General features: G+C 40.0%; 2 protein-coding genes across 3 annotated transcripts; both read left to right on the top strand.

Annotated features, from left to right (window-relative positions):
- Positions 1-504: 504 nt before the first annotated feature.
- Positions 505-11,211, top strand: LOC130221997 (membrane-spanning 4-domains subfamily A member 4A-like). 2 transcript variants are annotated; one of them, XM_056454600.1, is made up of 7 exons: positions 505-611; positions 4,178-4,382; positions 4,487-4,597; positions 8,043-8,111; positions 8,752-8,883; positions 10,078-10,191; positions 10,806-11,211. In XM_056454600.1, exons 2-7 carry the CDS (start codon positions 4,203-4,205, stop codon positions 10,947-10,949), a joined length of 750 nt encoding a protein of 249 aa, XP_056310575.1. In that variant the 5' UTR covers positions 505-611; positions 4,178-4,202; the 3' UTR covers positions 10,950-11,211. The 2 variants fall into 2 exon arrangements, with proteins under 2 accessions (XP_056310575.1, XP_056310576.1); XM_056454601.1 differs by having other exon boundaries at positions 555-619.
- A 2,072-nt stretch (positions 11,212-13,283) lies between these two features.
- Positions 13,284-24,306, top strand: LOC130221995 (membrane-spanning 4-domains subfamily A member 4A-like). Its single transcript, XM_056454596.1, has 7 exons — positions 13,284-13,374; positions 18,673-18,877; positions 18,982-19,092; positions 20,967-21,035; positions 22,873-23,007; positions 23,398-23,511; positions 23,912-24,306. Exons 2-7 carry the CDS (start codon positions 18,698-18,700, stop codon positions 24,053-24,055), a joined length of 753 nt encoding a protein of 250 aa, XP_056310571.1. The 5' UTR covers positions 13,284-13,374; positions 18,673-18,697; the 3' UTR covers positions 24,056-24,306.
- The last annotated feature ends 595 nt before the right edge of the window (positions 24,307-24,901 follow it).

Here is a 24,901-nt window from a genome sequence, read left to right as displayed (position 1 = left end):
CCCATTGATCTTCAGTAAGTTTGCACTCAAGAGTCTCTTTGAACTGGAGCATCATATTCATAGATATTCTCCACTGTTAGAAAATGTAGTAGTGTGTGTATACTGTATGAAGAGTAATATCTTGAACTCAGGCCCTTTTATCTGGAGTCCATAGCTAAAAGGAAAAAAGGGTTACATATGCCACGAAGGTCTGAAAGCAAATGGGGGTTCAACCCGGTACTAGTAAGGTGTACCTAATAAAGAGGCCTGTGAGAGTATACACACACACACATATATATATAAGTTTATATGTGTGTGTGTGTATATATATATATATATATATATATATATATATATATATATATATATATATATATATATATATATATATCAATTCTACAATGCTATCCAAGGCTCATATCAGGCATGTAACGTTAGGAGCCCAACACAGAGCAAATATATAGACAGAAAAAAACAAACCGAGAGCTTGAGGGAGAGGCTCTTTACCTGCTGGCCCCTCTGCAGCAAACTCCTCCTGCTTCCTGTTGCTTTCTGGGAAACACTGCGCTGGTGTAAAGTTACAGCAGAAGAGAAAGTCTAAAAGCACACCTGAAGACGGGATTCTGCTTCTGGTAAGACAGTACGTTACATACTCAAAAATACTTTTATATCTGGGTTTTCTATAGTAATAATAATGAATACGTTTCCTTTACTTGGTAACAAGTGGACCTCGAATGGCTTTTAAAATGTAGGTGATGTAGATCATTTTAAACTGTGATTTTTCCATTGATTAAACACACGTGATCATTACGCCTCTGTTAATTAAAAAAGTTTCCGTATTTTGTGTTTTTGGTTGATTTCTGGTGGTGAATTGCATTATGGGATGTTGATCTCTGCTCTGACCTCTTTTGATGTTGAAAATTCAACTCTACAGTTTAACAAAGTGACTTTAGGCTATGTTCACACTGCAGGTCAATGTGGCCCGAATCTGATGTTTTTGCCCACATGTGAGTCAGATCTGTTTTGGTCATGGCAGTGTGAACAGCCCAAACCACATGGCGTCTGATCTTTTCAATTCTGATTTGAGCCACTTTCATATGTGGTGTTAAATCTGATACAAATCTGATGATCTGCAATCGGACCGCAGTGTGAACGGGTATGCAGGAATTCATGTGACTTTTACATCATCTTTGATAGACACACGTCATCATTCTGTACTGGTTTGTGCTTTGGGGTGGCTCAGTGATTAGTACTGTCGCCTCACAGCAAGGTCGCTGTTTTGAGTCCCGGCTAGATCAGTTGGCATTTCTGTGTGGAGTTTATATGTTCTCCCCATGTTGGCGTGGGTTTCCTCCAGGTGCTTCAGTTTCCCCCACATGCGCTATTAAATCCCTCTCTACCTTTACAATTAGAGCAAGGTGTAAGGTGCAAAACCAGTTTGACCGGCTTTCTGGTGATCTGCAGTGACATTAAGGCCTGGGGAGGGTTTATGTTTTGTTTGTGAGCAAGAACATTTTTTTCAGAGGAAGACATTGAATTCTTGGCAGCTGTACATCTTTTTTTATTTGGTTTGGAAATTTCAACAGTCTGTTTAGAATATTTCCCCAGTACAAAGTTATTTAGAGAAGACGTTCTCAGCCAAAAGTAATCCCAAGCAATGACAAAATGGTCCTGCAAACAGGTTTATTTTGTGAAATACACCATACATGAAACTACAGTCGTGTCGTGACATGTTAGCCCTCCAATATTCCAGTGTATCCACTCTGATTCTCAACCATGACTAACAGAACTTTAAACAGTCTACTTATGTAGTTGTTGATGTAATATCTGTTAGTTCCTCAAAGCAGAACTTATCTATGGCAGCAATTAAATCACCCTTCGCATTTGCTTTGCTTTTTTCTATTGAAGACTTTAATGGCCACATCATCTCAATTGGATTCATATCAGGCGGTTGTGCTGGAGTCTTCACCCAGGTAATACCCTCCACGGCAATGAGTTTACTTGCAGCCGTGAGCTTTGGGTCGTTGTCTTGGAAAAATTGGTGGTATACTCCAAAGGTCTCCCTGATGTATAGGCCAGCGGTGTCTTTAATGATAGTCTTCGAAGAAAGACCCGTCCATTATTCATTCATTAATTTTCTTTTCAGCTTAGTCGCTTTATTAGACTGTGTCAGACCAGTTTTCAGAGTTTAAGTTTAGTTTAGTTCAGTGTGGTTTAATTTTCACTGCTGAAAGACCAAATACTGAAGAGCAAAGCGTAGCTCCACAATTCCCAAACTATGCAAGCCAGTGGCGACAGCGGCGAGAAACAAACTTCACCAATTGACGAAAATGAAGAGACAAAAACTCAAGAGAATCCAGGCTCAGTTGTGCATGACCATTTCTCCTCGTAGAGAAGCTGAAATTGGGAGAGGGTACCGGCTGGTGTACAGGCTGGCCCTTCAGGATCAATGAGAAGAGTCGTCTGTCACTGGGGTCTAACAGGAATCAGTCTCTCCACTCCTCCATGACCACCACAGCATCTGCTCAGGATACGGCCTGGTCTAGGATTATGGAAACCTTGGGAATAAGAAAAACAGACTAACATGAGCACAGATGCCGTTCAAACTATAATGTCTTTTGGGAAGAGTTCCTGGCTCAGAGTTGCCCTAAATAATGCAGACTAACAATCCTTTAGAGGATTTGGATTTCAACAGCATGTGTGTTTATGTGTATGCTAATGCTGAGAGATGTGTCTTTAATCTAGTTTTAACCTGACAGAGTGTTTCTGCTTCCTGAACTGTGCTAGGAAGGCTGTTCCAGAGTTTAGGTGTCAGATATGAGAAAGATCTACCGCTTACAGTTGATGCTGATATTCTGGGAATAATCAATTGTCCAGAATTAACTGAGCGTAGTGGACGTGAGGGTCTATAATACACCAAGAATATTGGGGAACTCAGCCATTCAGGGCTTTGTAGGTAGTCAATAAAATGTTTAAATTTATACGATATTTAATTGGGAGCCAATGCAATGATGAAAGAACTGGAGTAATATGATCATGTTTCTGTTCTAGAAAGCACTCTAGCATCTGAACCAGAATAGTTTGTTAATTAGGCCAACAGGGCAACCACCTAGTAATGCATTACAATAATCTAATCTAGAGGTCATGAAGGCATGAATAAGCTTTTCTGCATCAGACATTGATAGCATATGTCGAAGTTTGGCATCATTTTTAAGATGAAAAAAAGCAGTTTTACAGATGGTTGAAATCTGGCCTTCAAATGACAGGTTGCTATCAAAAATCAACCCCAAATTTTTGACTGAAGAAGAGGATTGAACTAAAGATCCATCAAGGGTTAGACAGTAAGCAAGTTCGTTAGAAAGAGCTTCTAAATTCGTGTGATTTGTTGTACTTATCTGTAGGGTTTCATGATGTCTTTTTGAATGAAATGCCTACTTTACTGCATCCAATCAGCTCACTGTAGAAAAAACAAGCCACGCCCACTTTTTCTCATTTAATATTCTGTTTCTCTAGGAATTGTCACAATACTAACAAAAATAACAGTCACAGCTTCTGGTTCCTAGAAACTTTAAGGGCCAATAAAAATAGCACATCCTATTAGTTGAAATATATCTTGTTTTTGTTTTGGTCAATAGTAGAGATATGAAGGTGAGGTAAAGGAGACGGCGGTACACCAGAGTAAAGCGAGTGGCTCAGACATCATTTTTGACTTCTTTCTATATTGTTCTTGCTAATATCCTCTAACTTTGTGTCATTTGTATCTTATTTGTAATGTATATTTTGTTGGTCAGTCATCTACTAAATAAACAAGCAGACCAATAATATTTCAGGTGAAGTGAATTGCATTCGAGACAGATCCCACCACTATGCTTGATTTTAATCTGTACCATAAACGTCAGTGTTTATATCTGAGCCATAAAATGTTATTCCAGTACTTCTGTGACTATATGATTGTTTTTAACCTCAAAGACTAAAGAACGAAGCTCTTAGAGAATGCTGAGATCGAAACATTAATAAACGAATACAAATCAGACGACTGTCATTCATTATTGTCTTTTTATTGTCACGTGTGATACCTTGTTTGATTGTCAATGTGATTATCATAGTTCAGATAATATTTATACAAATGTAGTTATAATATGTATCTATAGTTTATTGATAATGGTATCCTCTTTTACTTCACTATGATTTTGTACAGGCTGATTTTATACTCTGAAACTGAAATGTCGACTGTCGGAGCCATGAATCCTTCAACGATTGTCATCCAGCTTCAGCCACTGACACAAACAGCAACTGTGACTGGGACCAGTTCTTCTGTGCCTGTTCACATACAGCATGTAGCAGGAGTTTCACCTCTTCAAAGAATTCAGCTCTTTCTGAGAGGCCAACCGAAAGCCCTTGGGGTGAGATATTTTCCTTAAACCCAGATAACACACAGCATGTTAATCTGTTTTACTTCATGAAATACTCTCGTCCTTCTTACACGGTTCTCTCTTATTCCTCACAGACTGTCCAGATAATGATCGGTGTGTTGACCTTCCTGTTGGGAATCGTGTGTACAGGTTATGGAAATTATGTCTTCATCAACACTGGTGTTTCTTACTGGGGATCTCTGATTGTAAGAAATAATCATACAGTTTAACATGTTGTCCTTGATAACACAAGCTACAGTGGGTGATCAACCAGAATACATCTTACTGTCACATTTACAGCCACTAAAATCAGAATCAGAATCAGTTTTATTGCCAAGTGTGCTTCACACACACAAGGAATTTGTTTTGGCTACAGAAGCTTCCAGTGTACATAAAGTGACAGGTGACAACACAAATAAATATGAAAAAAAAAGATGAACATTAAACAGATGCGGTTAGTCAAGAAACCTGGATGTTGATGTTGAATGTAGAAGGTATTGCGTTGTATATTGATATAAGGTCCTGTGTACAAGTGCGTATGATAAAGTATTGCACATATTTATTGCACAGTAGGGGAAATATTTAACTGTTCATAAGGTAGACAGCCTGAGGAAAGAAACTTTTCCTGTGTCTGGCTGTTTTTGTGCTTGGTGCTCTGAAGCGCCGACCAGACGGTAACAGTTCAAACAGGTAGTGTGCTGGGTGTGAGGGGTCCAGAGTGATTTTGCGAGCCCTTTTACTCACTCTGGAAGAGTACAGTTCTTGAAGTGTAGGAAGGGTTGTGCCAGTGACTCGTTCAGCAGTCCGGACTATTCGCTGTAGTCTACGGAGGTCGGTTTTGGCAGCTGAGCCGAACCAGACGGTGATTGAAGTGCAGAGGATGGATTGGATGACAGCTGAGTAGAACTGTACGAGTAGCTCCTGTGGCAGGTTGAACTTCCTCAGCTGACGAAGGAAGTACAGTCTCTGCTGGGCTTTCTTCACAATAGAGTCTATATGAGTGTCCCACTTCAGATCCTGAGAGATGGTGGTGCCCAGGAACCTGAATGACTCTACTGCAGCCACAGTGCTGTTCATGATGGTGAGTGGGGGGAGTGCAGGGGGGTTTCTCCTGAAGTCCACTATCATCTCCACTGTTTTGAGCGTGTTCAGCTCCAGGTTGTTGTATCTGCACCATAACGCCAGCCGCTCCACCTCCTGTCTGTATGCAGACTCGTCACCGTTCTGGATGAGGCTGATAACAGTAGTGTCGTCTGCAAACTTAATGAGTTTGATGGAGGGGTCTTTTGCAGTGCAGTCATTGGTGTACAGGGAGAAGAGCAGTGGAGAAAGAAACACATCCCTGGGGGGCACCAGTGCTGATGGTGCGGCTGTCGGATGTGATTTTGCCCATTCTGACTAGCTGCTGTCTATCTGTCAGAAAGCTGGTGATCCATTGACAGACAGAGCTAGGAACAGAGAGCTGGGCCAGTTTGTACTCAAGCAGTGATGGGACGATGGTGTTAAAGGCAGAACTGAAGTCCACAAACAGAATCCTTGCATAGTTCCCTGGTTTGTCCAGATGTTGTAGGGTATAATGCAGTCCCATGTTGACTGCATCATCCACAGACCGGTTTGCTCTATAGGCGAACTGCAGGGGGTCCAGCAGGGGTCCAGTGATGTCCTTTAGATATGCTAGCACCAGTCTTTCGAATGACTTCATGGCCACAGATGTTAAGGCCACAGGTCTGTAGTCATTGAGTCCTGTGATCTTTGGCTTCTTCGGGATTGGGATGATGGTGGAGCGCTTAAAGCAGGATGGAACTTTGCGCTGTTCCAGTGATCTATTGAAGATATGTGAGAAAATGGGAGCCAGCTGGTCAGCGCAGGTTCTCAAACAGGCTGGTGAGACTCCATCTGGCCCTGGTGCTTTCCTTCTCTTCTGTTTACTGAAGATCTGACGCACATGATCCTCACTGATCTGTAGAGCAGGGGGGGAGAGGAAGATGGCTGGAGGTGTTGATGGCTGTGTAGGGAGATGGTCCGGGCTGTGTTGATGTGGTGTTGATGGCTGTGTAGGGAGATGGTCCGGGCTGTGTTGATGTGGTGTTGATGGCTGTGTAGGGAGATGGTCCAGGCTGTGTTGATGTGGTGTTGATGGCTGTGTAGGGAGATGGTCCAGGCTGTGTTGATGTGGTGTTGATGGCTGTGTAGGGAGATGGTCCAGGCTGTGTTGATGTGGTGTTGATTGCTGTGTAGGGAGATGGTCCAGGCTGTGTTGATGTGGTGTTGATGGCTGTGTAGGGAGATGGTCCAGGCTGTGTTGATGTGGTGTTGATGGCTGTGTAGGGCGATGGTCCAGGCTGTGTTGATGTGGTGTTGATGGCTGTGTAGGGAGATGGTCCGGGCTGTGTTGATGTGGTGTTGATGGCTGTGTAGGGAGATGGTCCGGGCTGTGTTGATGTGGTGTTGATGGCTGTGTAGGGAGATGGTCCAGGCTGTGTTGATGTGGTGTTGATGGCTGTGTAGGGAGATGGTCCAGGCTGTGTTGATGTGGTATTGATGGCCGTGTAGGGAGATGGTCCAGGCTGTGTTGATGTGGTGTTGATGGCTGTGTAGGGAGATGGTCCAGGCTGTGTTGATGTGGTGTTGATGGCTGTGTAGGGCGATGGTCCGGGCTGTGTTGATGTGGTATTGATGGCCGTGTAGGGAGACGGTCCGGGCTGTGTTGATGTGGTGTTGATAGCTGTGTAGGGAGGTGGTCCGGGCGGGTGTGAGGTGTCTGGTCAGAGGTGTCAAATCTACAGTAGAACATATTCAGCTCGTTTGCAATATGTTTATTGCTGTCGATACTGGGGGACGGTGTCTTGTAATTAGTGAAATCTTTTAAGCCTCTCCACACTGATGCAGGGTCGTTAGCTGAAAACTGGTTTTGCATTTTTTGGCATAGCTTTTCTTAGCCACACCAATCTCCTTTGTCAATGTGTTCCTGGTCTGATTGTACAAGATCCTGTCACCACTCCTGTAAGCATCCTCTTTGGCCCGACGAAGCTGTCTGAGTTTTGGTGTGAACCATGGTTTATCATTGACTATTCGGAGACCCTCTTACTGTAATGGGGCAATACCAGAGTCTGGAACAGCAAATGGGAGGACCCTTATCTAAATATGAACTATGAAGGTGAAGCGTCCCTGTCACTATAAAACAGAATGTAAAGCCTGGTGCACACAGTATGATCACCAAAACAAGAATTGACGAGACCGAAGTGGCAGAATCCTGACAGGTTTGAGATCACTTGTTAGTAGCTATGGCTTTTGATTGGTTCTCATGTGTTATAGCAAGGTTCTTGCCAGTTATCTAATGTAGTTAGTGTGTTTATATCCCCTCAGTTTGGTTTAGCTCTTTGTCAATTATTGTTTGTGCTGAATGCATTATCTTGAGGATTTCCTCCGACAAACCACTGTGATTGGACCCATCAGCTCACTTTATTCTGTGTCCAGTGTGTCTGATAGGTCTAGTGTGTAACTAAGAATGCAAATGCGGTTGAGGCAGCGGTTGAGGCAGTGGTTGAGGCAGTGGTTCATGTGGCAGTAAAATGCTCATTCTGGTTGAGTACCATGTATATATGTATATATATTTTCCAACATAAGCTTTGCTCTTCTCTCTGCTCTCAGTACATTGCTGCAGGCTCGCTCTCCATTGCTGCTGAAAACAAAATTAATTCACCAACTGCATTAAGTTTGGTATGTACACAACACTTGTTCTTTTCATGGGTCTAAACACTGGGTGCTTGTAAAATTTGGTCTGTAAGGATTTGTACATAAATATTCGGTAACACTTTATAATAACTACACACTATAAATCATTTATTAAGCATTGGCATCTAGTGAATTCATTATTTGTTAAGCATTAACTCCACATTAATAAATGTTAGTAGTCAGTTTATAACTGCAGCTACACATGCTGTATTATTGACTTATAACCACATCTATAATGTGCTTAATGATTGTACTTTCATAATTTGTGACTGGTTAATACTAAATGAAGTATTACATTATTTACAAACCATTTGTATTTAAGAGTAGTTGTTTTTTTATTAAGATCATTCAGAATGAGTTAGTAAATGATTAATAAACTATTGAAATCAGTGTTTATATATCTTATTATTCAGGCATATAGTAATGGTTAACTTGTATGTTAATAAAGGCTTTATTAACTCAACTTCAGGCAGTTTTGTGACCTAATCTAAAGTGAGGACTACTTATATTTTCTATATTTGTCAAATAATTTTGATCACTTCACACACAATCTACCCTCTGTTTAACCACAGTGTGTTAACACAACATGATACAAAACCTTTTTATTTCTGTGTCTCCACTGCAGGTGAGAGCTTCCCTCGGGATGAACATTTTCAGTGCTATAGCTGCAGGCATTTCCATTATTGTGCTGTCACTGATTTTGGCTTTAGGACCTATCAGCAGTTACAGAGGAAACTCTTATTATTATGATCAGAGGGTAAGTGATCAACTCTTATATTGATATCATTTAAATTAAAGGTGCCATAGAATGCACTGATACACTGTTTAAATTGGCCCTTGAATGGAAAAGTCTGATTTAACTGATTATATAGACAAAAGAAAGAGAGAGCTTTATAATGCCTTAATTGTTATAATCTCTATATGTTGTGGAAATGGGGCGTGCATCCAAGTGGATTCTAAGAGTCAGTGTTTTAGGTTACACTGATTTACATGACAATGAGGAGGGTGTTTGAGGCTCAATGTATGCAAGTACTAAAAATGTATGCCTAGGTATGTCCAGATTTTTATTGTAGGGCACCTTTAAACATCACTTAGTTTCATCAGTATACCTAAAGCCTAGCTCACACTACAGGATTTTAAGAAAGTTAATGAGTTTGCCGACAGATCAGGGAAAAATCTACAGGTGCTCGGCGTTCGGCAGTCTTTATGTGTGAACTACTGAACAACACATCAAATAGTTGCGCTGATGCATCACCGACACCTGACAGACATAATCACAATATCTAGCATGCTGAATATTCCAGAGCAGTCGGCCGAATCGACCCCACGAGCATGAGCTGAATGGTCGTGTGCTCAGGAGCTCAACAGAAATGTCTGTGATTGGCCAGAATGGGCATCGATGCACTCGCTTCATTCTGTGTAAACACGGACATGAGAATAGACTATATTAACAGAGGAACTCAAATTCTGTAAGTATTAAAACGACCATACTGGTCATTCTGACCGTTCTCATATAAGACGTCATATATAGTCGTGTCATATTTACATTCAAAACTTCTACTGAGATATCAAAAATTATGCTTTGAATGTCTGTCATCATATTTTATGACTCAATTACCCTAAAAATATCAGCTTTTTTTTGGTAATACAGCCTATAAACGTGTAGTTAAGATACTAGAACAAGCTAAAGTTGTGGTTTGACTGAGCTGTTGGGGAACGAGTTGTTGTCAGATCATGTAGTGTGTGACCCCCCTCCTGTGGATCACTGTGTGTCACGTAGTGTGAACATCACACCGATGAAAATACACAAAATCAAGTCATGTAGTGTGAACGGCACAGCGATCTGCCGATGTTTAAAATCCTGTAGTGTGAACTAGGCTTAAAGGACTACAGATTCTTGACTTCTCTTTGTTGTTGTTATCTTGTATGCTCATGTTGAATGTTCTCTCAGAGTCTCCTCTCAGGAGTCAGTGGTGTGTTGCTGGTGTTAGCCATACTTGAGTTCTTCATCTCCTTCTGCCTATCTGCGTTTGCCTGTAAAGTCAGCTGCTGCTATTATCCTCAGGTGAGAAATACATCAGCTGAACCCATCAGATAAATTTAGGTGTAAAGGATAAAGCTACTTTTAAAGCTTGAGGTTCTGAGGTTTCACAAGAACCAACAAACCCAATATTTGTCTTTACTTCTTCACCCTTAAATGTCCATAAACTTAAAGTCCATGTGAACCAGAAGTTGCTGCAGACTTTTATTTAAATATGATGACTTATTTAATCGTTTCACAGTTTTGATTAAAGATTACAAAGACAATTGGCTGTTGAGGCGACAGCAACCAATCTCCTGCGTTATGTATCAGCCTGTGCGTGCATAGAGTTTCATGACAGAATTGTTCACTTCAAGACTAACAATGTGCGCTAGCAAAACATGCAGACTAACAAATCATGCAGACCAGACAGAAACCAGTGACATGTTTTTCTTTTTGTTTTGTTTGATTCATCCAATCTCTGTTCTGTATTCACACACAAACCACATTACAACAGTTTGTGAATTAATGATTTGTGAAGTAAAAATCCACAAAACCTTTAATGTGTACCGTAAACGTGTGAGGAACTGGGTAATGGGGCAATAATTGTTGAACAATGATCAATAACTTAAGCGGACCATGTACACTTTATCCTGCAGATTCCTGTGGTCAGCAACCCTTTAATTCAACACCCTCCAGCAGAAATCCCCGTACAGTATATTCAATGCCCTCAAGAAATCCCTGAACCATACTTTCAACATCCTCCTGCAGAAGCTCCCCCAGCGTACGCTGAAGGCAAATAAATGCTAATCAACATGAAAAAACTGGGCAGAGTGGTGGGTCTTCTGTTTTGATGCTGTGACGATTCTGGTTTCCTTGTGTATCTGATCTGAATAAAGCACATCATCATTAAGTGTAAAATGATTATTATAGTCGTCACCATAGATATCGCTGTGTATTTTACATTCACATGTGTATTGTTTTGTGTTTGCTATTACCTATGTGTATTTTTAAATGTCATTTGTTTGTTTATACTGATAAATTGGATTTGTTTTATGACTAGCATCGCCTGTGTCTTTCTCTGACTCAACACGAGTAACTGCAGGAAAGCAGATTTGGGTTTAGCCCATGATCACACCGGTGTGATTGTAGGAGTCAAAGGGTTAAATGTGTTTTTAACATTTTTTTTACTCTATGATTCCTCTGCGTACCACTTGAAGAAGATTGTGTACCACTAGCGGTACATATACCACACTTTGAGAGTCACTGCTTTAAATCTTATACATCCTAAAAACCTGAAAGAAAATCACAACCCCTACTACACTTAATACAGGGGTGCCCAAACTCAGTCCTGGACAGCCGGTGTACGGCAATGTTTAGTTTCAACCCCAAGACACTACCAGGCTAGCAAATCAAGGTCTTACTAGGCTTTCTAGAAACATCCATGCAGGTGAAGTTGAAGCTAAAATCTGCAGGGACAGAGTTTGGGCACTCCTGCCTTACTAGATTGAGGGATGAGTGGCCGACCACTGGACCCAGACAGGGTCACCACTGACTTTCTGGCAATCTTCATCTAAGACAATTTTTTATTTTGGAAGATTTTGGGTGTTTAAAAATGATTGGTATGATTAGATAAAAGAAAAAGCCATACTATCAGGTCTGTGTGTGCGATGATCTGGACATTCTCAGAAGGAAAATGGAGATCACTTGAAGGAATAGCTCACTCATTTTCCTTTGGCTTATTCCCTGCTTTAACAAGGGTTGGCACAGTGGAATGAACCACCAGGCTGAGATCAGAAAATGAAGAGCAGTTAAATTAAACGGATGAAAGAAAAGATATCAAGCATTTTGTCACATGCCAGTCATGCAAGATCAGCTGACAACAATAACAAAAAGAAGCAAGACAAAGACTGAACCAGAGTTACAACTGTCCCTGGTGCAAGCTGAGTAAGAACCCTTAGGTTTTTAGGCTCATCTGACACCTGCAACTGAAAAGGTAAAGGGAGAGAGGTGAACCATAGAAGCTGGGTTGATGGAAAAGACAGGGGTCAGCAAACTTGTTCCTGGAGGTCCGGTGTCCTGCAGAGTTTAGCTCTAACCATATTCAAACACACCTGAACAAGCCAATCAAGGTCTTACTAAATATACATTGAGGTAGCTGTGTTGAGGCAAGTTGGAGCTAAACTCTGCAGAACACTGGCCCTACATGACTCTAAGGGTGCTTTCACACCTGTGGATCGATTCTCTTGTTCTGAAACAGGGATTCAAGTTGTTACAATAATGCTCTTTGTTCTTGGTGCGGTTCGCTTTCACAACGCAAAGTTTCTAAACGGACCACAAGAGCTAAAACAGGTCATGTGCGAGTAAACTCTCTTCACATCGGTCAAAGTTTCACGATTTATTTTGCTGAGTCCCGCTCAGCTGTCATGCGTCCTTATTTTAATTTATGGTAATGAGCAATAAGACATTATAAGCAAAAAGCTGCGCTTTAATTTTAAATGGTGACACCCATAGACGTCGCCTTAAGCATGAAGTGAACGTTATTTTTGCTGTTGCTGCGTCTCCATCTGCATGCTTAATTAGCCTATTACACCTAGAGAATGAGTTTGGTTAAGCTAGCATTAAAACGTATGAGAGACACAAGTAATACAATATAAATTCCTTTTTCCCCAACAAATTCTTTTCTCTTTGCCATGATGACAGCACATAATATTAGACTAGATATTCTTCAAGATACTAGTATTCAGCTTAATGTGACGTTTAAAGGCTTAACCAGGTTAGTTAGGGTAAAGTTAGGATAATTAGGCAAGTCTAATAATATTGACCTTAAAATGGTTTTAAAAACATTAAAAAACATTATAGGAAATACTGTGAAAAACTCCTGAATCTGTTCACCAACATTTGGGAAATATTTGAAAAAGAATAAACATTGCACAGGTGAGCTACTGTAATAATTTCGCCCTCAACTGTATGTAAAATCCAAATATGAACCTGTATATATGCCATATATCAGATTTCCATGTGTGAATACTTCTATTTTTATTGTGATTTGCTGTTTGCTCTATTATTCCATGAGGCGGCCAGCTTTGCCATCCTCCATAATTATACAAACTCCTCCTGCTTCCTGTTGCTTTCTGAGAAACACTGCTGGTGTTTCCCTGCGCTGGTGTAAAGTTACAGCAGAAGAGAAAGTCTAAAAGCTCACCTGAAGACGGGATTCTGCTTCTGGTAAGACAATACGTTACATACTCAAAAATACTTTTATATCTGGGTTTTCTAAAGTAATAATAATGAAGACGTTTCCTTTACTTGGTAACAAGTGGACCTTAAAGGGCTTTGACCTCTTTTGATGTTGAAAATTCAACTCTACAGTTTAACAAAGTGACTTTAGGCTATGTTCACACTGCAGGTCAATGTGGCCCGAATCTGATGTTTTTGCCCACATGTGAGTCAGATCTGTTTTGGTCATGGCAGTGTGAACAGCCCAAACCACATGGCATCTGATCTTTTCAATTCTGATTTGTGCCACTTTCATATGTGGTGTTAAATCTGATACAAGTCTGATGTTCTGCAATCGGACCGCAGTGTGAACGGGTATGCAGGAATTTATGTGACTTTTACATCATCTTTGATAGACACACGTCATTATTCTGTACTGGTTTGTGCTGTGGGGCGACACAGTGGTTAGAACTGTCACTCCAGTTTCACCCACAGTCCAAACACATATGCTAAGCAATCCCTCTCTTCATTTTCATTCACAACAAGGTGTAAAGTGTAAAAACTGGTTTGACCAGTTTTCTGATGATCTGCAGTGACATTAAGGCCTGGGGAGGGTTTATGTTTTGTTTGTGAGCAAGAACATTTTTTTCAGAGGAAGACATTGAATTCTTGGCAGCTGTACATCTTTTTTATTTGGTTTGGAAATTTTAAACTGTTTAGAATATTTCCCCAGTACAAAGTTATTAAGAGAAGACGTTCTCAGCCAAAAGTAATCTCAAGCAATGACAAAACGGTCCTGCAATCAATCAGGTTTAATTTTTTGAAAGTACACCATACATGAAACTACAGTCGTGTCTTGACATGTCAGCACTCCAATATTCCAGTGTATCCACTCTAATTCTCAACCATGACTAATAGAACTTTAAACAGTCTACTTATGTAGTTGTCGATGTAATATCTGTTAGTTCTTTTCTGTTAGTCTACTTTTGCACCAAAACTGCAAAAATCAGTGCTCAATTTGCTGCACCTCCAACAAACACGCAAGATACACCACCAACACCACACACACTCGCCTCTTTTTCCTAGCTCTCTGAGTCTGAGGTGTCCAATCTCGTGCTATCAAGCCATGCAACCACCTGTCCGCTTGATCCCATTCCCTCTCATATCTTGCAAGCTATTTCTCCTGCAGTCATACCAACACTGACTCACATAATTAACACATCTCTTGACTCTGGTCTATTCCCTACTTCATTTAAGCAGGCTAGGGTAACCCCACTGCTAAAGAAACCCAACCTGGATCAAACGCTACTTGAAAACTACCGATCGGTATCCCTGCTTCCATTCATGGCCAAGATTTTGGAGAAAGTAGTGTTCAATCAAGTCCTGGACTTTCTTACTCAAAACAACCTCATGGACAACAAGCAGTCTGGCTTTAAGAAAGGCCACTCAACTGAGACTGCCCTGCTCTCAGTCGTGGAGGACCTCAGACTGGCTAAAGCAGACTCTAAATCATCTGTCCTCATCTTGCTGGATTTATCAGCTGCTTTTGACACTGTAAACCACCAGATCCTGCTATCTACGCTTGAGTCACTGGGCGTCGCAGGCACTGTTATTCAATGGTTCAGTTCCTACCTCTCGGACAGGTCATTCAGGGTGTCGTGGAGGGGAGAAGTGTCCAACCTACAGCATCTAAACACTGGGGTACCTCAGGGCTCTGTTCTTGGGCCACTTCTCTTCTCTATCTACACGGCATCTTTAGGAACAGTCATCCAGAAACATGGTTTTTCCTACCACTGCTATGCTGATGACACCCAGCTATACCTCTCTTTTCACCCTGACGATCCCTTGGTTCCAGCTCGCATTTCAGCCTGCCTGTCAGACATTTCACTCTGGATGAAAGATCATCATCTCCAGCTTAACCTCATGAAAACGGAAATGCTTGAAGTTTCTGCCAACCTGACTCTTCACCATAACTTTTCAATCCAGATGGATGGAGCAACCATCACTGCATCCAAAATGGTAAAAAGCCTTGGAGTAACGATTGATGACCAACTGAACTTCTCTGACCACATTTCTAGAACTGCTCGATCTTGCAGATTCGCACTCTACAACATCAGAAAGGTCCGACCCTTCCTATCTGAACATACAGCTCAACTCATTGTTCAAGCTCTTGTTCTCTCCAAACTGGACTATTGCAACTCTCTGCTAGCCGGGCTACCAGCTAGTTCTATCAAACCTCTTCAGCTGCTTCAGAACGCAGCAGCACGAGTGATCTTTGATGAACCCAAAAGAGCACATGTCACTCCGCTACTCACCCGTTTGCACTGGCTGCCAGTTGCTGCCTGCATCAAATTCAAAGCTCTGATGTTTGCTTACAAAGTGACCTCTAGCTGTGCTCCTTCATATCTGCTCTCACTTCTGCAGATTTATGTGCCCTCCAGAAACTTGCGTTCTGTGAATGAACGTCACCTCGTGGTTCAATCCCAAAGAGGGAAGAAATCACTTTCCCGAACTCTCACATTCAATCTGCCCAGTTGGTGGAATGAACTCCCTAACTACATCAGAACAGCAGAGTCACTTGCTGTCTTCAAGAAACGACTAAAAACGCAACTGTTTAGTCTCCACTTTCCTTCCTAATCTGCAACTGCCTCTCTGGCTATACCACTAACGGTACACTCTCTCTCTCTCTCTCTCTCTCTCTCTCTCTCTCTCTCTCTATACCACTAACGGTACTCTCTCTCTCTCTCTCTCTCTCTCTCTTTCCAAAAAAAATAAAAATAATTTTTTACTAATGCTTTGCTTCTTAGACTTTACACACCTGAAACTTGTCTATAGCACTTGTTCACTGCTGCTCTTATAGTTGTGTAAATTGCTTCCTTGTCCTCATTTGTAAGTCGCTTTGGATAAAAGCGTCTGCTAAATGACTAAATGTAAATGTAGTTCCTCAAAGCAGAACTTATCTATGGCAGCAATTAAATCAGCCTTCGCAGTTGCTTTGCTTTTTTCTATTGAAGACTTTAATGGCATGCCACACCATCTGAATTGGATTCATATCAGGCGGTTGTGCTGGAGTCTTCACCCAGGTAATACCCTCCACGGCAATGAGTTTACTTGCAGCCGTGTGCTTTGGGTCATTGTCTTGGAAAAATTGGTGGTATACTCCAAAGGTTTTCCTGATGTATGGGCCGGCGGTGTCTTTAATGATAGTCTTCGAAGAAAGACCCGTCCATTATTCATTCATTAATTTTCTTTTCAGCTTAGTCCCTTTATTAGACTGTGTCAGACCAGTTTGCAGAGTTTAAGTTTAGTTTAGTTCAGTGTGGTTTAATTTTCACTGCTGAAAGACCAAATACTGAAGAGCAAAGCGTAGCTCTACAATTCCCAAACTATGCAAGCCAGTGGCGACAGTGGCGAGAAACAAACTTCACCAATTGACGAAAATGAAGAGGCAAAAACTCAAGAGAAGCCAGGCTCAGTTGTGCACGACCATTTCTCCTCGTAGAGAAGCTGAAATTGGGAGAGGTCACCGGCTGGTGTACAGGCTGGCCCTTCAGGATCAATGAGAAGAGTCGTCTGTCACTGGGGTCTAACAGGAATCGCATGCTCTCCACTCCTCCATGACCACCACAGCATCTGCTCAGGATACGGCCTGGTCCAGGATTATGGAAACCTTGGGAATAATAAAAACAGACTAACATAAGCGCAGATGCCGTTCAAACTATAATGTCTTTTGGGAAGTGTTCCTGGCTCTGAGTTGCCCTAAATAATGCAGACTAACAATCCTTTAGAGGATTTGGATTTCAACAGCATGTGTGTTTATGTGTATGCTAATGCAGAGAGATGTGTCGTTAATCTAGTTTTAACCTGACAGAGTGTTTCTGCTTCCTGAACTGTGCTAGGAAGGCTGTTCCAGAGTTTAGGTGTCAGATATGAGAAAGATCTACCACTTACAGTCGATGCTGATATTCTGGGAATAATCAATTGTCCAGAATTAACTGAGCGTAGAGGACGTGAGGGGCTATAATACACCAAGAGATCCCTCAAATATTGGGGAACTCAGCCATTCAGGGCTTTGTAGGTAGTCAATAAAATGTTTAAATTTATACGATATTTAATTGGGAGCCAATGCAATGATGAAAGAACTGGAGTAATATGATCATATTTCTGTTCTAGAAAGCACTCTAGCATCTGAACCAGAATAGTTTGTTAATTAGGCCAACAGGGCAACCACCTAGTAACGCATTACAATAATCTAATCTAGAGGTCATGAAAGCATGAATAAGCTTTTCTGCATCAGACATTGATAGCATATGTCGAAGTTTGGCATCATTTTTAAGGTGAAAAAAAAGCAGTTTTACAGATGGTTGAAATCTGACAAAGAGGATTGAACTAAAGATCCATCAAGGGTTAGACAGTGTTGTAGGTGTTTGCGTGTGAGGTTTTTGGGTCCAATAAGCAAGTTCGTTACAAAGAGCTTCTAAATTCGTTGGATTTGTTGTACTTATCTGTAGGGTTTCATGATGTCTTTTTGAATGAAATGCCTACTTTACTGCATCCAATCAGCTCGCTGTAGAAAAACAAGCCACGCCCACTTTTTCCTCATTTAATATTCTGTTTCTCTAGGAATTGTCACAATACTAAAAAAATAACAGTCACAGCTTCCGGTTCATAGTAACTTTAATGGCCAATAAAAATAGCACATCCTATTAGTTGAAATATATCTTGTTTTTGTTTTGGTCAATAGTAGAGATATGAAGGTGAGGTAAAGGAGACGGCGGTACACCAGAGTAAAGCGAGTGGCTCAGACATCATTTTTGACTTTTTTCTATATTGTTCTTGCTAATATCCTCTAACTTCGTGTCATTTGTATCTTATTTGTAATGTATATTTTGTTGGTCAGTCATCTACTAAATAAACAAGCAGACCAATAATATTTCAGGTGAAGTGAATTGCATTCGAGACAGATCCCACCACTATGCTTGATTTTAATCTGTACCATAAACGTCAGTGTTTATATCTGAGCCATAAAATGTTATTCCAGTACTTCTGTGACTATATGATTGTTTTTAACCTCAAAGACTAAAGAACGAAGCTCTTAGAGAATGCTGAGATCGAAACATTAATAAACGAATACAAATCAGACGACTGTCATTCATTATTGTCTTTTTATTGTCACTTGTGATACCTTGTTTGATTGTCAATGTGATTATCATAGTTCAGATAATATTTATACAAATGTAGTTATAATATGTATCTATAGTTTATTGATAATGGTATCCTCTCTTACTTCACTATGATTTTGTACAGGTTGATTTTATACTCTGAAACTGAAATGTCGACTGTCGGAGCCATGAATCCTTCAACGATTGTCATCCAGCTTCAGCCACTGACACAAACAGCAACTGTGACTGGGACCAGTTCTTCTGTGCCTGTTCACATACAGCATGTAGCAGGAGTTTCACCTCTTCAAAGAATTCAGCTCTTTCTGAGAGGCCAACCGAAAGCCCTTGGGGTGAGATATTTTCCTTAAACCCAGATAACACACAGAATGTTAATCTGTTTTACTTCATGAAATACTCTCGTCCTTCTTACACGGTTCTCTCTTATTCCTCACAGACTGTCCAGATAATGATCGGTGTGTTTACCTTGTTGTTTGGAATCGGGTGTACAAGTTATGAAAATTATGTCTTCCTCAACACTGGTGCTTCTTACTGGGGATCTCTGATTGTAAGAAACAGTCATACAGTTTAACATGTTGTCCTAAATAACACAAGCTACAGTGGGTGATCAACCAGAATACATCTTACTGTCACATTTACAGCCACTAAAAGAACATGAAAATGCTTTGTGCACATGTTGACTAAGTATCACGTATTGCCGTTAGAGGCAGCACTGCAGCACACAAACAGACTCCCTGATCTGATATGGAATTATTTTAATATCCTGATATTATGAATTATTTACATTATTTTGGCACACAAAAGTGTTCCTGGAGCTTCATATGACTACAGTTGAACCACTGAAGTGACATTTGATGATGTTTTTGTTGCTTTTCTGAACTTTAAATGTCTCTGGATCATCACGGTCTATGGAGGATGAGGGAGTTCTCAGGTTAAAGTGGGGCATGCCCATCCAGGGCCAGTGTGGGCTTCGTGAGGGCCAACGATTTGCTGTTGAACAAACTCTCAGAGGCCTTGAGCTGGCAGCCTGCTCTGGGCCTGAATGGGCAAGCCCAAACGTGGCCTTCATAGCATTAATGTGGGCTGTTACCTAATGTGGCCTCCTCACACCGAGCCCATAGTGAGCCGACAACTGTGGGTCATCCCTGGGCTAGCTCACACTGAGCCTGTTTAGGTGTGGTGTGGACTGCTGAAGCCCCCTGTGTCCACAAAATCCCAGCATGGGCCCTGCATGAACATGTTAGCTGGTAGGCACTTGTTTTAAGACACTCCTGTCTCTAGAAAAGCAAGGAATCAGGAGCGAAAGTCTGAAATAATTGTCACTGGATGATAGCCTCCAAACTGACGTCTCGCCTGTGCTTCTAATGCTTAAAGCCTGATTAATACTTCTGTGTGGGGTGATCCCCATAGCTGAGCATTTATACTTCTGCATTCTGTTTGTGTTGCTCTTAAAAAAAAGACAAAACTTCCGAAACACTAGCAGGCAGTGGGGTTCCTCTGTGTTGAGTTCTTTGTGGGTGGGTTTACACTGGAAGTACATGCAACGCTAACTTACTGTAGAAGTTAAAACAAACTCGAGGCAGGAACCGGCGAACATGCAACAACTTTAATCATGAAGTAAACACAAAAGTGTCTATCCCAAACTCCTCCACAGGACTTCACACTTGTTAAAGACCCATGACACCGGCCTCACTCCACTACCACAGTTCTCAGCATTAGAGTCTGCGTCACACTATGGCGAAAGATATGCAAACAATTTCTCTATTCCCAGTTACCCAAAGCCCCTACTGACTTAGGTCCTGAAGCCTATGATTTATCAATAAATCTCTAGACTAGGAAAAGCCAGTGTTCGAGTCATTGACAATTCAGATACCCTCTTACTGTAATGGGGCAATGCCAAAGTCTGGGACAGCAAATGGGAGGACCCTTATCTAAATATGAACTGTGAAGGTGAAGCGTCCCTGTCACTATAAAACTGAATGTAAAGCCTGGTGCACACAGTATGATCACCAAAACAAGAATTGACAAGAAGTGGCAGAATCCTGACAGGTTTGAGATCACTTGTTAGTAGCTATGGCTTTTGATTGGTTCTCATGTGTTATAGCAAGGTTCTTGCCAGTTATCTAATGTAGTTAGTGTGTTTATATCCCCTCAGTTTGGTTTAGCTCTTTGTCAATTATTGTTTGTGCTGAATGCATTATCTTGAGGATTTCCTCCAACAAACCACTGTGATTGGACCCATCAGCTCACTTTAAACTGTGTCCAGTGTGTTTGATAGGTCTAGTGTCTAACTAAGAATGCAAATGCGGTTGAGGCAGTGGTTCATGTGGCAGTAAAATGCTCATTCTGGTTGAGTATCATGTATATATGTATATATTTTCCAACATAAGCTTTAAGTTTTGCTCTTCTCTCTGTTCTCAGTACATTGCTGCAGGCTCGCTCTCCATTGCTGCTGAAAACAAAATTAATTCACCAACTGCATTAAGTTTGGTATGTACACAACACTTGTTCTTTTCATGGGTCTAAACACTGGGTGCTTGTAAAATTTGGTCTGTAAGGATTTGTACATAAATATTCGGTAACACTTTATAATAACTACACACTATAAATCATTTATTAAGCATTGGCATCTAGTGAATTCATTATTTGTTAAGCATTAACTCCACATTAATAAACGTTAGTAGTCAGTTTATAACTGCAGCTACACATGCTGTATTATTGACTTATAACCACATCTAGAATGTGCTTAATGATTGTACTTTCATAATTTGTGACTGGTTAATACTAAATGAAGTATTACATTATTTACAAACCATTTGTATTTAAGAGTAGTTGTTTTTTATTAAGATCATTCAGAATGAGTTAGTAAATGATTAATAAACTATTGAAATCAACGTTTATATATCTTATTATTCAGGCATATAGTAATGGTTAACTTGTATGTTAATAAATGCTTTATTAACTCAACTTCAGGCAGTTTTGTGACCTAATCTAAAGTGAGGACTACTTATACTTTATAAATTCCTTATAAATTAATAAATTAAAGGCTCAGCATCAAGTGAACAACAATCTTTGCAATCTCATCTAAAGTTTAAACATTGTTGAATAACAGCAGTGTCGAAATACGACATAAAACTGGATAAAACAACAACAATATAATAATTTAACAATATAATAGGATGCGATGTTTAAACTGTACAGTAATTTTATTTTAGATAAGACTGCAAAGATTTATTTTTTATTTGATACAGGAATTTTTAAATGAATAGAAATGAATAAAGTGGTTTATTTTCGTTTTTCCTGTTAAGAATTTAACTGAGCCTTTATTTGTTATTTATAAGGGATTTATAAAGCATAAGTATTCCTCACTTTCGATTAGGTCACAAAACTGCCTGAAATTGAGTTAATAAAGCCTTTATTAACATACAAATTAACAATTAATATATTCCTGAATAAAATATATATAAATATTAATTTTAATAGTTTATTAATCATTTACTAACTCATTCTGAATTATCTTAAAAAAACAAATACTCTTAAATACAAATGGTTTGTAAATAATGTAATACTTCATTTAGTAATGAAAAATAAATCATTAACAAATTATGAAAGTTCAATCATTAAGCACGTTATAAATGTGGTTATAAGTCAATAATACAGCATTTATAGCTGCAGTTATAAACTGCTTACTAACATCTATTAATGTAGAGTTAATGCTTAACAGATAATGAATTCACTAGATGCCAATGCTTAATAAATGGTTCATAGTGTGTAGTTATTATAAAGTGTTACCGAATATTCTTTTTTCCTGTGCTAATAGAGTATTGAAAGCAGACATTGCAACTTTAAAAGATCTGAAACTCTAGAAAGAACCTAAACATGCCCTTTTAATCAGACAAACTCTAGATGGAGTGGAATAATAATAAAAGCCTCAAACCTGCAAACTTTAGATCAAAAGTCCAACTCTCTAACCACATTGGACAGCTGTCATCATACACTTGCACTGTGTTTTATTTAAAATAGACACACACTGTTTAGGTTATTAGTTTAAATTATTCTTCTCCCAGTTGAACAGCCACTAACTTTCTTGTAATTCAGTAGGAGTTGGTGAATTGACGTGATGTAAATTAAGCCACTCTATTTTCTACAGAGAGACTTTCCTTGTAGTCACTTTATCATACACAAGATTCTCTGGTGCTTAGACCTTATATTTTCTATATTTGTCAAATAATTTTGATCACTTTCCATATAATCTATCCTCTGTTTAACCACAGTGTGTTAACACAACATGATACAAAACCTTTCTATTTCTGTGTCTCTACTGCAGGTGAGAGCTTCCCTCGGGATGAACATTTTCAGTGCTATAGCTGCAGGCATTTCCATTATTGTGCTTTCAGTGGGTTTGGCTTTAGGACCCAACTACCGTTACAGAGGAAACTCTTATTATTATTATGATCAAAGGGTGAGTAATCAACTCTTATATTGATATCATTTTTGTATTGATGTTTTATTTCATAATTACAGTAAGATCACTGTGTGACTGGTGCTGGAGGAGGGTGTTTGAGGCTCAATGTATGGAAGTACTAAAAATGTATGTCCAGACTGAGCTGTTGCGGAACGAGTTGTTGTCAGATCATGTAGTGTGTGACCCCCCTCTTGTGGATAACTGTGTGTCGCGTAGTGTGAACATCACACCGATGAAAATACACAAAATCAAGTCATGTAGTGTGAACGGCACAGCGATCTGCCGATGTTTAAAATCCTGTAGTGTGAACTAGGCTTAAAGGACTACAGATTCTTGACTTCTCTTTGTTGTTGTTATCCTGTATGCTGATGTTGAATGTTCTCTCAGAGTCTCTCCTCAAGTAGCAGTGGTGTGTTGCTGGTGTTCGCCATCCTTGAGCTAGTCATCTCCATCTGCCTATCTGTGTTTGCCTGTAAAGTCACCTGTTGCTGTCATCCTCAGGTGAGAAATACATCAGCTGAACACATCAGATAAATTTAGGCGTAAAGGATAAAGCTACTTTTAAAGCTTGAGGTTCTGAGGTTTCACAAGAACCAACAAACCCAATATTTGTCTTTAATTCTTTACCCTTAAATGTCCATAAACTTAAAGTCCATGTGAACCAGAAGTTGCTGCAGACTTTTATTTAAATATGATGACTTATTTAATCATTTCAAGGTTTTGATTAAAGATTACAAAGACAATTGGCTGTTGAGGTGACAGCAACCAATCTCCTGCGCCAAGAAAAAATCCACAAAACCTTTAATGTGTACTGTAAACGTGTGAGGAACTGGGTAATGGGGCAATAATTGTTGAACAATGACCAATAACTTAAGCTGACCATGTACACTTTATCCTGCAGACTCCTGTGGTCAGCAACCCTTTAATTCAACACCCTCCTGCAGAAATCTCTGTACAGTATATTCAATGCCCTCAAGAAATCCCTGAACCATACTTTCAACATCCTCCTGCAGAAGCTCCCCCAGCGTACGCTGAAGGCAAATAAATGCGAATCAACATGAAAACATGATGCGATGGGTCTGCTGTTTTGATGCTGTGACGATTCTAGTTCCCTTGTGTATCTGATCTGAATAAAGCACATCATTATTATGTGTAAAATGATTATTATAGTCGTCACCATAGATATCGCTGTGTATTTTACATTTACATGTGTATTTTATGTGTTTTGCTATTACCTATGTGTATTTTTAAATGTCATTTGTTTGTTTATACTGATAAATTGGATTTGTTTTATGACTAGCATTGCCTGTGTCTTTCTCTGACTCAACACGAGTAACTGCAGGAAAGCAGATTTGGGTTTAGCTGGTGATCACACCGGTGTGATTGTAGGAGTCAAAGGGTTAAATGTGTTTTTAACATTTTTTTTTATTCTATGATTCCTCTGTGTACCGCTAGAAGAAGCCTGTGTACCACTAGAAAAATCACTGCTTTAAATCTTATACATCCTAAAAACTTGAAAGAAAATCACAACCCTTACTACCCTTAATACAGGGCTGCCCAAACTCGGTCCTGGAGAGCCGGTGTCATGCAAAGTTTAGTTCCAACCCCAAGACACTATCAGGCTAGCAAATCAAGGTCTTACTAGGCTTTCTAGAAACATCCGTGCAGGTGTGTTGAGGCAAGTTGAAGCTAAAATCTGCAGGAACACCGGCCTTCCAGGACAGAGTTTGGGCACGCTGGACCCAGAAAGGGACACTACTGACTTTCTTGTAATCTGCATTTAAGACAATTTTTGTTTTTGGAAGAATTTGGGTGTTTTTACAAATTATTTGTAAGATTAGGAAAAAGAAAAAGCCATACTATCAGGTTTGTGGGTGCGATGATCAAGACA

Source organism: Danio aesculapii, chromosome 4 (assembly GCF_903798145.1).
Source record: "Danio aesculapii chromosome 4, fDanAes4.1, whole genome shotgun sequence".
Taxonomy (NCBI): Eukaryota; Metazoa; Chordata; class Actinopteri; order Cypriniformes; family Danionidae; genus Danio; species Danio aesculapii.
This window is presented reverse-complemented; position numbering and strand designations above follow the sequence as displayed.

Excerpts from the sequence above, each read along its gene's own strand:
- LOC130221995 (XM_056454596.1), top strand. The coding sequence starts at position 18,698 with ATGTCGACTGTCGGAGCCATGAATCCTTCAACGATTGTCATCCAGCTT. Across the intron at positions 21,036-22,872 it reads CACCAACTGCATTAAGTTTG|GTGAGAGCTTCCCTCGGGAT; the intron begins GTATGTACACAA and ends TCTCTACTGCAG. Across the intron at positions 23,512-23,911 it reads CCTGTTGCTGTCATCCTCAG|ACTCCTGTGGTCAGCAACCC; the intron begins GTGAGAAATACA and ends TTTATCCTGCAG.
- LOC130221997 (XM_056454600.1), top strand. The coding sequence starts at position 4,203 with ATGTCGACTGTCGGAGCCATGAATCCTTCAACGATTGTCATCCAGCTT. Across the intron at positions 4,383-4,486 it reads GCCAACCGAAAGCCCTTGGG|ACTGTCCAGATAATGATCGG; the intron begins GTGAGATATTTT and ends TATTCCTCACAG. Across the intron at positions 10,192-10,805 it reads GCTGCTGCTATTATCCTCAG|ATTCCTGTGGTCAGCAACCC; the intron begins GTGAGAAATACA and ends TTTATCCTGCAG.